The following is a 13,169-nucleotide window of genomic DNA, read 5'->3' on the forward strand; positions in this document are numbered from 1 at the left end:
AAAACAGAAAAAGAAAGAGGGAGGAATATGTATCTGATAAGCATTAAGAATAATTCATAATGGAACAAAATGTGCTAATCATGCACTTAAGTATAACTTGTAACCGGACACACCTAGCATTAAAGCCCATTGTGATAGGCCATACATACAAAAATTGTGTGGAATTCTAGCCAGCACCAACAAACACTATTTCCATCAGCGATGCTCATAGGTGCTATATATCAAAATTATTCTGTAAATAAAATCAAATGTGGAAAAAGAAAGCTTTTCATAATATTTTTGTATTATAATCTTTCAGATGAGATGTAAAACCAAGGTGCTGACCACTTGTGGTTACTAATCATCCTTTAGCACTTTTGCAAGAGTTAGAACAGTTAACTCAGTTAATTCACTAAATTCCTTTTTTGATTAAATACATTCTGCCTACATAAATTCTAACAGAAGTTTGTTATATACAGAGGTGTTCCTCACTTTCTGCCCTAAACTGTGATTTAGAACTGTATGCTGTAAAACAGCTGCTGCATTCTATCATGCAGATGACTTCACTTCAGCCACAGGTGAAGTGTCTCCTGGATAGAGAGAGCTGTAAAACATTGTAGGATCCTGTATTATGCTTCTGTAGACATTTTAAAATATTGTTGTTCATATCTGAATATGAAGGCCAAATACTGTTGAAGCCAATGGGAAATGCATGCACACATAGCAGCTGATTTGCAAGGCAAGCCAAATATCAGAAGGCTCAGGATAGAGCCTGAAATGTTCAGCTGCAATAATAAATACAATTTATCATTATCAACACTGAAATAATTATATTTTAAACATTAACTCTTTGGATTATTTAAACAATTCTGAATGTATTATTTCATATTCCTCTCTTAAGTGATCCATGCTTGTGTGAAGAATGCTCTAAACAAATAACATAAGGGACCATTTTAGTATGTTGTATGTTCAGCAGCAACATCTATTGACAAGTATGGTGTAATACTGATGGGTTATGCAGCACATCCCTTCTTCTCTATCTCATGTGCAAAGACAGTGCATGTAATATCTGGTCTTGCTGGGAAGGAAGAGAATTCCCCTCCCTTGGAAAATATTATTGACTTTAACCCCTAAATTAAAATTACTGCCTGCAAGGTTTTATTTTCTATAATACAAAGTCAAAGAGAGATGCTGAGTGAATGTAGCAATTGAAGGACTCGGATTAAAGGAACAAATCTCATTCATACCATCAGCAGAAGGGCCATTCATAATACTGTGATCCACAGGAAGCAGCTAGAACACTTTACAAATGGAAAGGGAGTATATTAAACAGGTAGTTGTTGGGTGTTGTGTAATTATCAGACCATTTAAAAAATGCCTAACTGTTCTTTAGCAGACCCTCTATGGATGCAGAAAGAGTTTACAGCCTACTTGTGTAAACTGAACCTCTAGGAGGCTAACCATGGCCCTTACTAATTTAAAGTTTATGTACTTACCTATGAAATGTAATATATCTTTTTCAGAATTGTTAATTTTTTTTCTCCCATGTTTTAGAAGATTGAATATAGTTAGTTTTTTCCCTTCACCGTTTTATACAAGGTTTCAATAGAAGTACAGGGCTTTAGGTAAGCCTCACAATAAGGGATTTTGCACAGATGTTGGAAAGAGCTTAAAGAGCAGGAAAATGTTTGTGACTAATCTTTCATCTATATTTAGTCTCTGGCAGAAAGATGGGGGTATTTCATAAAGGACAGACAAGGTACAATTATGAATAAACATGTAAAAAATAAAATAGACCTCAAGAAGAATCAAAGTAGTGCTTTAATACCATTTATTTATTTTTATATATCTATATATAAAAATAAAGATAGCACCTGGAGACTGATTGACATATTATTGCATTATTGAGAAGCTTTCCCCCCCTGAAATTCATGGATGAGCAATATTCAGACTTTGATAACGAAGCACTGTATCCTTCTGAATGATGCCTTTTGGTCTAATCTAAGGACACAGAGGTTTGAATCCTATGTTATGATCAAATGTAACCACCAATAGGATATGATATGATATAATATGTTAACCATTTACCTACTCCAGTGGGACAACTGGCGTACTTAGTTATCCGCATGCTGGATTGGGGTGTCAGTCTATTTCAGAGTATGTATTGCTCAAAGACGTTCGGACAGCTGAATATGACTGTACTTAGCAAACTGAATGACAAGCATTTGATGGATCAGTAAATCACATTTTTTTAATCCATTATCTTCTACCAGTGTGAAGGTTACTCTTAAAATAAAAAACACTAACAGTACTTGCACCCTCTTTTCTTTAAGAAGAGCCTTTTTAATTTAATTATAAAACAAAAAACAGGTGTATAAAAATATATTTATAAATAAGTGTAAAAATCAAACCTTACCCCAGAGGTTCTCAACCTATTTACCATTGTGGGCTGCACATGCAGCTCTCTGTGTGTTATGCAGGCCACATCCACAGAATATATATACTACCTGTAGGGCCCTGAGAGTCACATGGGCCAAAGCTGAATTCTGGTTTGAACTAAAGAATATCTTTTAGAAAAAAACATCTGGGGCAAAGTAACTTGACTCCAGTGTGGCTGCAGAGGTTCATCTGTACAGAGTAATTTGCAAAATGGGGTCTTATGTATGAACTGTAAATGTAAACATTATTTAATTTGGAAGCCTAATCTTTACCACATCTGGCCACTATCATTAGTGCATTGCCACATCCACAACTCCTTTTTCCCCCCTAATGAAGCTGTGCCTTTAATAGCTACAATTTAGCCCCAAATTATGTATGATTGGACAATTAAAAAACACCATATTCTCCTCCTTGTCTACCTTCTATCGCTCAAGACCCAGTATAGCTACAGACCTGGGTTCTGATCCCATAAACATTCAAAGACATGCAAATACACATCCAGAGGGGACTGAAGGGTCAGGGCCATGATGTATCAGTCTGTAAAAGCTTTAGGAAAAAATACTTCCTACACAAGAACATCTTCCAACCTAGATTACTGCAGCCACTAATAAAGTTTTCCAAAACACTTCCAGAGTATTTAAAATCAAAGCATTACAATTAGGCTTGCTTATTAGCTGGGGGATTGTTATTAGCTGAAAATGAGATTGAATTACAGCAACATGGACTCTATGGATTCATAACATTTTTGTGTGTTTATAAAAAGGAAAAGTATCTTATCTGATACTTTATGTAAAGTTTTAGCTTGATGTTAGCTGAACTACTAATATCAAGAGTAGATGTGGTCAAATCATTTGTAATATATAATAATATTCATTGCTATTTAACCCTTTTTCCTATTTGCATATTGTTCTCTAACTGATCCTGATATCTATTCATGTATTTGATACTTCCAAACATTTAGTCAAATAATATTAAGAAAGTTTATGCTATGCATTCACATCAACTAGTCCTTATTCAGAATGTGCAATCCATCACCTGAGTCACGTGGTATTGTTTCTACTCTCTGGCTGGATGATTGAAACTTTTTAAACAGAAAAATAATTAATAATGCATTTTCTGGTACAAATTTTGGGATAAACCATGCACAAAAATAGGTGGAACTTTCAGGATTAACAAATATGTTCGCGCATACCTACTGACCATTTGAATGCTCAAGAATAATGAATAAAATAATCTCACAAAAGATAGCAAATTGACCTTCTTGCTTTTATTCCTTCATACAAGGAAGTGTTTTCACCAGCAATGTGTTGCAAAATCATAGTGTATATGGGGAAAACCCACAGAAGCACCAGTACACTGCAAGTTTCATCATCCTCTTGCAGAAGGAGAATGCCTCCCCTCTTCCCACAAAGGGGGCGGGACATTCACATGGAGACCTAACACTCTTACATTATCCTAATTCCCATGACAGCATAGCTCCAAATTTACCAGTCAGAATATAGCGCCTACAGATTAACTGCAATAATCTATTCATTGATTATTTTCCATATGTGCAGGATAAAATCTCAATCCCGCAACGATTTACACAGGTGTTTAACTTTATACGCAATGAGCTATTCCATTGAACTCAGTAAATGCATTTTTCATGAATGGGGCTGCTCACAATATATAAGGTCTCTGCAGAGATGGGGCTAAAAGCAAAAAGCATACTGAAGAAACACACCAAGCAGAAAAAATGAAATAGATTGGGAAAAAAACAGAGATGTACAAATACATGTTATAAGTATAAAAGGTCTGTTTCCAAGATAATGTAAATTGATGTAGCTCCCGTGAGTTCTTTGGATCTACACCAGCTGAGAATCCGGCCCAAAGTATTTATGCTGAACTAATTGCTATTCAGAATCCAAATAGAAATAAGCAGAGGAAAAAAGCGGGAAAGAGGAATAAAGAAAGGAAATGGTAATGTGACAATAGAGAAAGAATGGATGTTTTAGGCCTGTGGTATCTCCTATTTGATCATGATCAAATCTCTTAGAACTTTTCTAAAATATCATTCATTCTATTTAATAGCTTCACAAAAGCTTCATATAAAACCGTTTAAAATCTGTGAAAGCAGACATTGCAAGCTATGTAATAATGTTTTTTTGCATATATTTTTTCAGTATTTTTTAAATTCCCAGACAGCGCCTGCTCCTGTTCCCACAAAAATCTATATGAGGAACTTCAGGCCTAAAGTATATACACAGTAAACTCTCTTTCTGTGTACAGATACTCATTAAAAAGTGTGTTTATATAACTTGTGTTCCTGTTACAACTTACCTGTAGAATATAATATATATTTGTTTGTTTGTGCAGTAATTCCATCAAGCTGGTGAATCTGTGCTCTATATTTATCAGCACATGGCTGACAGCAGCTGGGTTCATACATTTGGTAAGTATACTTGAAAATACTTCATCAGGTTTTTTTCATGGATCAGCTCCTCTGTGCTGCTTTATTACCTGAAATTACCTTGCTTAGGATAATCCCTTGACACTGTTACAAAGAACAATAAAGAAAGGCATCACAGCTGCCTGACATTCCAGCCTTGTACCCAAAACTAATTCTGAACAGTAAGTAATATTCACTTCATTAACCTCCCTGTTTAGGTTCAGTAATAGTTACGTAAGTCTGGGACTTGGATTTTAATAGAACTCTTTTAATAATCACATCCTACCACTAGGTGGCAATATTTCCTTAATAATTACCAAGAGTACTTGTCAAAAAAGGCTGGTACAGCATAAATGATAATGACACCCTGTTTCTAAGAATGGCCATCCTGGGAAACACATGGCTTCGCCAAAAAAGCAGTTCTGTATTTTCAGAAGAATTAATCTGATTTACTAACATTTTAGAGTAGGGTTCTTAGAGATTAGTTCTCTGCCTTATTCATTTTTAAAAAAAAAATCATATCACTTTCACTGCGACAAAAATATTATCTACATTTGATGGTTTAAACTCTTATTCAGTATTGATTAGCTGTATGTCTTAAACACTTCTATAATTAAAAAAGATCTCAGTTGTAAAGTAATGGCATTAATCTGGATTTTAAAAGTTAAAAAAGCAATAGAAGTTTTGAAATGAATTGTTTACTGTCAATTATATTTTGTAAATACAATTTAATATGACTTTAGATGTACATTACGTGGCAGATAATTTTGCCTAACTCAAGGTCAATAAGATATCAGGTTGTTAGTAGCATCAATCTATGCAACAACAGATTTCGGGCCAGATTCTGATTTCAGTTACATCAGTGTAAGTCTGGAGTAACTTCATTGACTTCAATTGAATTATTCTGAATTTACATTAGTGTACATGTGGTTAAAATTAGATCCTTGATCTTTTAATTATGGAAGGTAGTCATTTGTCCAAATGTCTGTTTTCCACGCTAAGAAAATATTCATATCGTATATACCATTTCAAAATTGGAATGCCCTATAATGTCCTTATTTCTGTTGATGACTTACATTTCTAACACCTATATCACACAGGAAAATGATAAAAGACAAAAACATCCTCGCACTTGTGGGTGAACACTTCAAAAAGCGATCGCTCTGTATCTGACTTATCAGACCTCTTCCTCAAAGGAAATCTGCACAATACTTTCAAAAGATGCTTGTCTCTTTCACCATAGGCGCTGACTCCATGGTTGCTCCGGGGCTGGAGCATCCATGGAAAAAAAATTGTGGGTGCTCAGCACCCACCAGCTACAGCTGTTTGGCAGTGCCCCTAATCAGCTAATCTGGGGCACGGCTGATCAGCAGCACCGCCAAACAGCTTGATCGGCAGCTCAGGGAGGGGATTGGGTTAGGATGGAGATAAAGGAGCAGTGGGAGAGTGGGGACCTCGGGGAAGGGGCAGAGTGGGAAGAGGCGGAGCGAGGGCTGGGACTCAGGGGAGGGAGCGGAGCTAGTGTGGGAAGAGATGAAGAGAGGGTGGGGCCTTGGGGGAAGGGGCAAAGTTGGGGTGGGGCCTTAGGGTGGAGTGGTGGTAGAGCACCCGTGGGGAAAAATAAAAGTCAGCACCTATGTCTCTCCCCAACTGCAGTTGGTCCAATGAAATATATTCTCACCCACCTTGTCTCTCTCATATCACAAATATACTCCTCTGTGACTTTTGTGATACAAGCATCATCATAGACTTCAAAAGACCAGACTCAGGGTAGGTCTACACTACCGCTTAAGTCAATCTAACTTATGTTGCTCCGGGGTGTGAAAAAGACACCCCCTGAAGGATGCAAGTTACAGAGACCTCAGCGCTGTCCACACTGGCGTTATGCTGGCGGGAGATGTTATGTTGGCCGGAGATGGCCAAAACATGTTATAATTGTGCTATGCGTTGTTATTAATTATTTATTAGTAGTTCAGGTATTATTTTTCTAGATTTGAGAAGCAGGTTTTTAAAAGTTTAATAATCGTTGATATTCTGTTTCAGTGTTTTTCACACTTTCTTTGCATGCTTTTTAGTGCAGGTGGTCCAATTCTACTGCAGGGGTTTCTCAACTTTATAATTTCATAATGTGGACCGCATCTTATGGAAAGATTATCATAAGGATATTTTCCTTCCCATTCATAATCACATATCATCCCTGTGGTTACTGCAATAACTGGCTACATGGGGAAATAAAATCTGGAAATTACTTACTGTATTTTAGCTGCTTTTTAATAAAATTTAAGAGCTGGAAAATAAGAGGGGTGTGGGAGCAGACCCATGGAACCGCCAGTTCTCCTAGGACTACCAGCAAGTGATTCATAGATCACAGTTTGGGAATCTCTGCTCTATAGTAATTTTAAACACAGATCTCTGTGATGCCTTGTTTGGAATTTGAAAGCATTTTATTTACCGTTCAGAAACAAGATAAAGTCACTCTGCTTTCTTCCCATTCTTGTAGCCTGAAGTGCTCAGGAAGCTTAGGAGGAATGGTTAAAAATGACAAGCTTATTTTTTTAATTGTTTTGTTTATTTCAATATTCAGAATTTTAAGAGACAACTTTTCAATTAGGTGCCTTTTAAATTTTGCCCAAATATTTTCAAGTGCTTCTATCTGTCTGCATGTACTTATGCATGAATTGAATAAAGGAGACTATCACTTGAGCATGCACAGAATTCTCCCAGAGTTTTGATTGCATAGATTAATGCACTTACTAGCATTGCAGGTTCACTTCAGGGATCCTTTTGAAAATTTGTTCCTTGATGAATTTTAGACTGGAACCAGTCTTTATAGTCAAACTAAGTTGTTACTGGTCACTGTCAGAGAAAGGATGCTGAACTAGATAGACCTCATGTCTGATCTAGCATGGCAATTCCAGTCTCATAGATGCATGAAAATAGGGGGTTATAAAAGAACTGTAGCTTACAAGAGCTCAACCAATTCATTGGTCAGGCCATAATGAACTCTTGATATGTGTAGCAGTTCTCTCTGCTGGGTATAGTGAGATCTGCTCAACTGTTTAGTCATTTGTAATTATCTTTCCCTCTGATGATTGGGCATAAATCATGTTCTGCTGATAGCTAGTAAAGACTTGAGTTTTGATTGTAGAAGCTTGTGCTTATGGAACAAAAAGTTATGAGTTTTTGGAGCCAGAGATCTGTTTCTCATGACGTATACATGTGGTTAACTAACGACCATTACTATGTACATGACATCATTGGCCATGCGTTATTTTAGAAGGAAAAGGAAAATGAGACAATCTGGATTCCATTATGAACTAAATACTCTAGTAATGATCAGGGCCGGCTCTAGGATTTTTGCCGCCCAAAGCAAAAACAATTTTGGCCGCCCCCCCCACGTTTTTTAATTACCCCACCCCCAGCCCCGCCTCAACTCCGCCCCTTCCCTGCCTCCTCCCCCCAGGCTCTCAAGCCTAGGAGGGAGGGGGAGAAGCGGCGCCCGCGCCACGGCCGCTCGGGATCTCCCCCTCCCTCCCAGGTTTGAGAGCCTGGGAGGGAGGGGTGACCCCGAGCGGCCGTGGCGCGCGAAACAGCTGATTCGCGCACTGCTGCTCCCCCTCCCTCCCAGGCTTGAGAGCCTGGGAGGGAGGACGAGTAGCGGTGCGCGAGCGGCAGCAGCAGTGGAGGTGAGCTAGGGCGGCCGGGGCACATTTTTAGGGGTGGCATTCTGGCGCCGGCCATGCCGCCCCTAAAAATGTGCCGCCCCAAGCACCAGCTTGTTTTGCTGGTGCCTAGAGCCGGCCCTGGTAATGATTAGTGATAGTGTTTTCCACAAGTAACGTAAGCAAGAAGACCCTGTATGGTAGCAGTGGAATTGTACAACTCTAATTAAGGCAGAATTTGGCTCTTTATTGGTAAAATGTTTCCAGCATTATATGCATGCCAATTAGACAAAAGTAAGTAATTACAACTAGTATTAATCTGTTATTGCCCTATTAAATCATTATATTTGTCCTTTTATGTTGTAGGTGGAGAACTCAGGGGATCCATGGGAAAATTTCCAAAATAACCAACCACTTACATATTGGGAATGTGTTTATTTACTAATGGTTACAATGTCCACTGTTGGCTATGGAGATGTTTATGCAAAAACAACCCTTGGTCGCCTTTTCATGGTCTTCTTCATCCTCGGGGGATTGGTAAAATCTCTTTATTGCTACTACTACTTTAATACCAGCTCTTTTATATCCCCTAAAGTTTATTAAGCAGCAACCTGAACTGTAGCATCTGGTTTAGTAAGTTAAAATCATAAGAATTTTAAACAATTCAGCTGCATATCTTTTTCTTTTTATAAGACAAGTATCTTGTTAAGCCAGATCTTGTCACATTTTTGTAGAAATTGTCATTAATCTACAGTAAGAATAACTCTAATATATTTTAAGAAAGTAATGCATGTAAATACATGAAGTGCCTTAGCAATTCTATTTACAGTATTATTTACAGTCCATTACTTTTCAGTGACACTAACTGTGCATTGTTTGATGATGGTCATTGATATTTTGAAGGAAGTTTGCGGTTTCAAGAGCCCTCCCTCACCCTCTGTGTTCCTTCCCAGAATTCCAACAAACACTGTGGCTTAGTACTGCCTTAAAGAGCAGCATGCCTGATCCAGACATTAGCAAACCATGCTCTCTTTAATTTCAAACATGCAACCATGTCATGATGTTCACTCACAGTAGACTACGTTTAGTATAAACATAACAAATTTCCTTTTAACTCAGCAAATTGTATCACTTCTTTTCCTGTTCAAATAAGTATGTACACAGCACTAAAATTACTAATTGTTCTATGTCAAATTATCTTTTTTTATCATTGCTAGCACCACTACAGCAACTGCTGCATTTTGTCTTTTAAAAGAGCAGTTTATGTTAAGATTTATACTCTGTAAGGTAAGTGTGAATTAAAATTCATTCACAATATATGTATTGTACATTTACATGCATATATGTATTGTTATACACATATTTATTGTACATATGCATACGTCTCTCTGTAGGAGGTATATGTATAACAGATACATTATCAATGCAATATGTATAATATATATGCACTTACATACAAAAGACACACATATTTGCATATGGATAAAGAGACCAAGTTGACTGGCAGCAGCTCTTAGAAGTATCCAGCCACAAGCAAGATGTTTGTTGGACAAAACATGGCAGATCATTTTTTTTTCTCCTTACTACCTTTTTCTGTCAGGTGTTCTTACAAATCTTTCAAAAACAAAACTTTTGAAAAAGGTTGTTTTTGTTTTGGGTTTTTTGGGGGGAGTTGACAACATTTTGATTCTTGAGAGCGGGCAAATGCCTGGCACCATATTGTTTTTGTCTTCTTTTGAATCTTCATTAAGGGGAAAAAAGTCCACCTATCTTCCAAAAAAAAAGAAATAAAAAAAAAAAGTAACAATAGTAATATCCACTTTTGTTTTTTGCAGCATGTAATCTTTGAAGAGTTTTTTCCCCCTTCTTCAGGAAGAATTAGACACAGCCAATATTTTACAATTAGATGCCAATTTGACTTTATTTTGTTCTTCTTTTGTTTTGTGTGCTTTTTTCCCTCTTTTGACCATTACTTTAGTTTACCAAGTGTACATCTTCTTCAAGACCAACTTTTACATTGAACCCTCTTATTTTGTTTTATAATTTGCCTTTTTTTTTTTTAATTTTAAAAATACTTTTAAAGGTCTAATTCTTTTGCATTTTCAGATCTTAAAAGATATATATCTTCTGAAAATATTCATCATCCCCCTTTCTTTGGCCTCTCTTTTTAGTCTTTTCTTCTGTCTCCTATCTTCTTCTTAGGCCATGTTTGCCAGCTACGTCCCTGAAATCATAGAGTTAATAGGAAACCGCAAGAAATATGGTGGTTCCTATAGTGCGGTTAGTGGAAGAAAGTAAGTATTCCAAGAGGCTCTGCTGCCTCTGCTGCAGTAGAACACTCTCTGCATGCCATTTTCTTTTTTTGTTTTTTTGTTTCATGCATGTAGGCAATGTTTGCTCGCTACGTGCCAGAAATTGCTGCTCTCATCCTTAATCGGAAGAAATACGGCGGGACTTTTAACTCAACCCGAGGCAGAAAGTAAGTCAAAAAAGACCAGGTGTGGTTGTGACACGCTAAAGAACCCCTGAATGTGGTGACATCTGACTCATGGACACTCCCTAATATGCTTGTGCTCTGTGACATCAAATGTCACCACCAGAGAGTTGTCACACTATGTTATTAGAGACCTGGGCCATGCTAAGGTACAAGTCACAATATTTTGCCCCTTTTTCTAGAGAGTCTCTGGATACCACTAAATTGATATATTCTGGAAGGAACCCTGCTATTGCATCTGCAGTTAGCTTGTGGAACAAGGTCATATCACACTTTTCTAAGCATCAACCAGTTAGACATCACTTGATTGTCTCTTGAGCAAGTAATTATACTGGTCGTCATTTTGAAATTACTCAGTCCATGAGAAAATTGGGTATGGCAGAACACAACATGGGCCCTTTATGTTGTTCAGGTTATTTCATTATGATGGCCACACTGGAAGATGATATTGCTACTTTTCATTGATCAAATCCTAAGAGATGCTAACTACATGCAGCTCCAATTGACTTAATTTGGCGTTTGCAGGTGCTCGGCACTTCTCAGGATTTAGAACAGCCTTTTTAAAACCATTACATACCCTACCCTGAAAAAAGATATGCTAATCCTAAAAAAAAAAAAAAAATGAATTCATTATCAGAGTAGTGCTATAACCACATAAGAATAATTCTTTTTGGCTGGTAGCAACACTTATGCTTAAACAGGCCACATAAACCTTCAAAAATTAACTGCTTTACATTTCCATCGAATGCCTTTTTTTTCCATCTTGACCATGTTACAACCAAGTCTATCTGAAAGCCATGTTAGATCTGTTGGGAAATAGTCTCAAATAAGGTCTATGTACTGAGAGAATAATATTCTCTTTTCTGCCCCACTCTACTAGTTTTCCCATCTTCCCTTTAGTTCAGCTCATCCTTCTGCCATTCCAGTGAATAGATGGAGAAAACTGGCCTGTTGTCCTCAAGACCTTTCACATACACCTTCCCACAGAACATAATAGAGGATACTCTGAATAATCCTTTTTTAGTGGAATCAAATTGTTTGTCCCTCCCCTCATCTTTGAGAATTAAGCATTTCAGTTTAGTCCCTTTGAAACCATCACTTTACATATGATGTTCATGTGACATGAATATGGTAATATCAAGTTATTTCTCTTCCTTGTTGAGTTGAGAGTCTCTAAAGATCTGTAACCATTTACCAGCTAATTCCTGAGCACAGATTTACATCATGTGATCCACAAGTAAAAGCTTTTCCTTCACTGATTTTTTACACCACTGAGCATTACAATATGTCCCAGTGAAGCAGAGAACTCCTTAATCATTACCCACCCCCCGGCCCGGCTTTTTTTAAGATACTCTCAAATGCCTAAAATATACAACTACTACCAGTACCGGAATCTGCTAGCACAGTTCACTCAGACCAGTTGGGTCTATAATCCTCAAGATTAACAAAAACATTTTCATTGTCATTTGCCTTCTCTGACCATGAGAGAGAGGCATCACTAGTTTCTCCCAAATGTTTACTCTTAATATCTGTCTATTCAGTTTCCTATATGCAGTCCCAGATTTCTTAAGTCTAGAAGCTTTTCAAACATAAAACCACAGCATTTGCTGGTGTAACTCTTATTGGAGTTTCATCAGCAGAGAATATGATCTAATAAATACAGTTATAAAAATACAGTTTCATTTCCCCCTAGTCTAGTCTTTTTTTGTCACTGGTACCCAGCATTGCTCTGTTGTCTCTAAACTTGGACCTGATCTTCAGTCAAACTCCAACACCCTGAAGGCCTCAACTCCCAGATCACAGGCTTCCCGCTAGCTTTGGGGCTTGCTTCATCTTATTTTATCACGGCTTTTTCTTTTTGCTTTATTTATACGTGCTCTATTTGTTTTTAGCTCTTTCTCTGTTGGTCTCTGCTGTCCATATCGCTTGTCAATTGTACTCACTCTGTCATCGGCACACAGACTGTTCAATTTACTTTACGCATTGTTTCCTGGTTCAAAAGCTAATTACTAAGTACTTTAAAGAAGTCCTTTGCTCACGTGGATCTATCATCAGAGAATATAAGCTTGGGAACTGCTCAGTAAAAAGCCATTAGCACCCCTTGTTTGATGTTGCTTTTGCAGTCAGTAGAACAAGATTGATGAAATGTTATGTTTGGCCAAAATTT

The 13,169-nt window shown here is 37.4% G+C and overlaps 1 protein-coding gene across 2 annotated transcripts in view; it reads left to right on the forward strand.

Moving 5' to 3' along the window:
• The window catches only part of LOC113406893 (calcium-activated potassium channel subunit alpha-1), a 911,445-nt gene that overhangs the window by 663,621 nt on the left and 234,655 nt on the right, over positions 1–13,169 (forward strand). For both annotated transcript variants that reach the window (XM_026653744.1, XM_026653746.1), the window contains exons 7-9: positions 4,774–4,849; positions 8,875–9,045; positions 10,711–10,802. In XM_026653744.1, coding sequence (XP_026509529.1) covers positions 4,774–4,849; positions 8,875–9,045; positions 10,711–10,802 — 339 coding nt within the window. The remainder of the gene's footprint in view (positions 1–4,773; positions 4,850–8,874; positions 9,046–10,710; positions 10,803–13,169) is intronic.

Source organism: Terrapene carolina, unplaced genomic scaffold (genome assembly GCF_002925995.2).
Source record: "Terrapene carolina triunguis isolate 2854851 unplaced genomic scaffold, T_m_triunguis-2.0 Scaffold148, whole genome shotgun sequence".
Lineage (NCBI taxonomy): Eukaryota > Metazoa > Chordata > Testudines > Emydidae > Terrapene > Terrapene triunguis.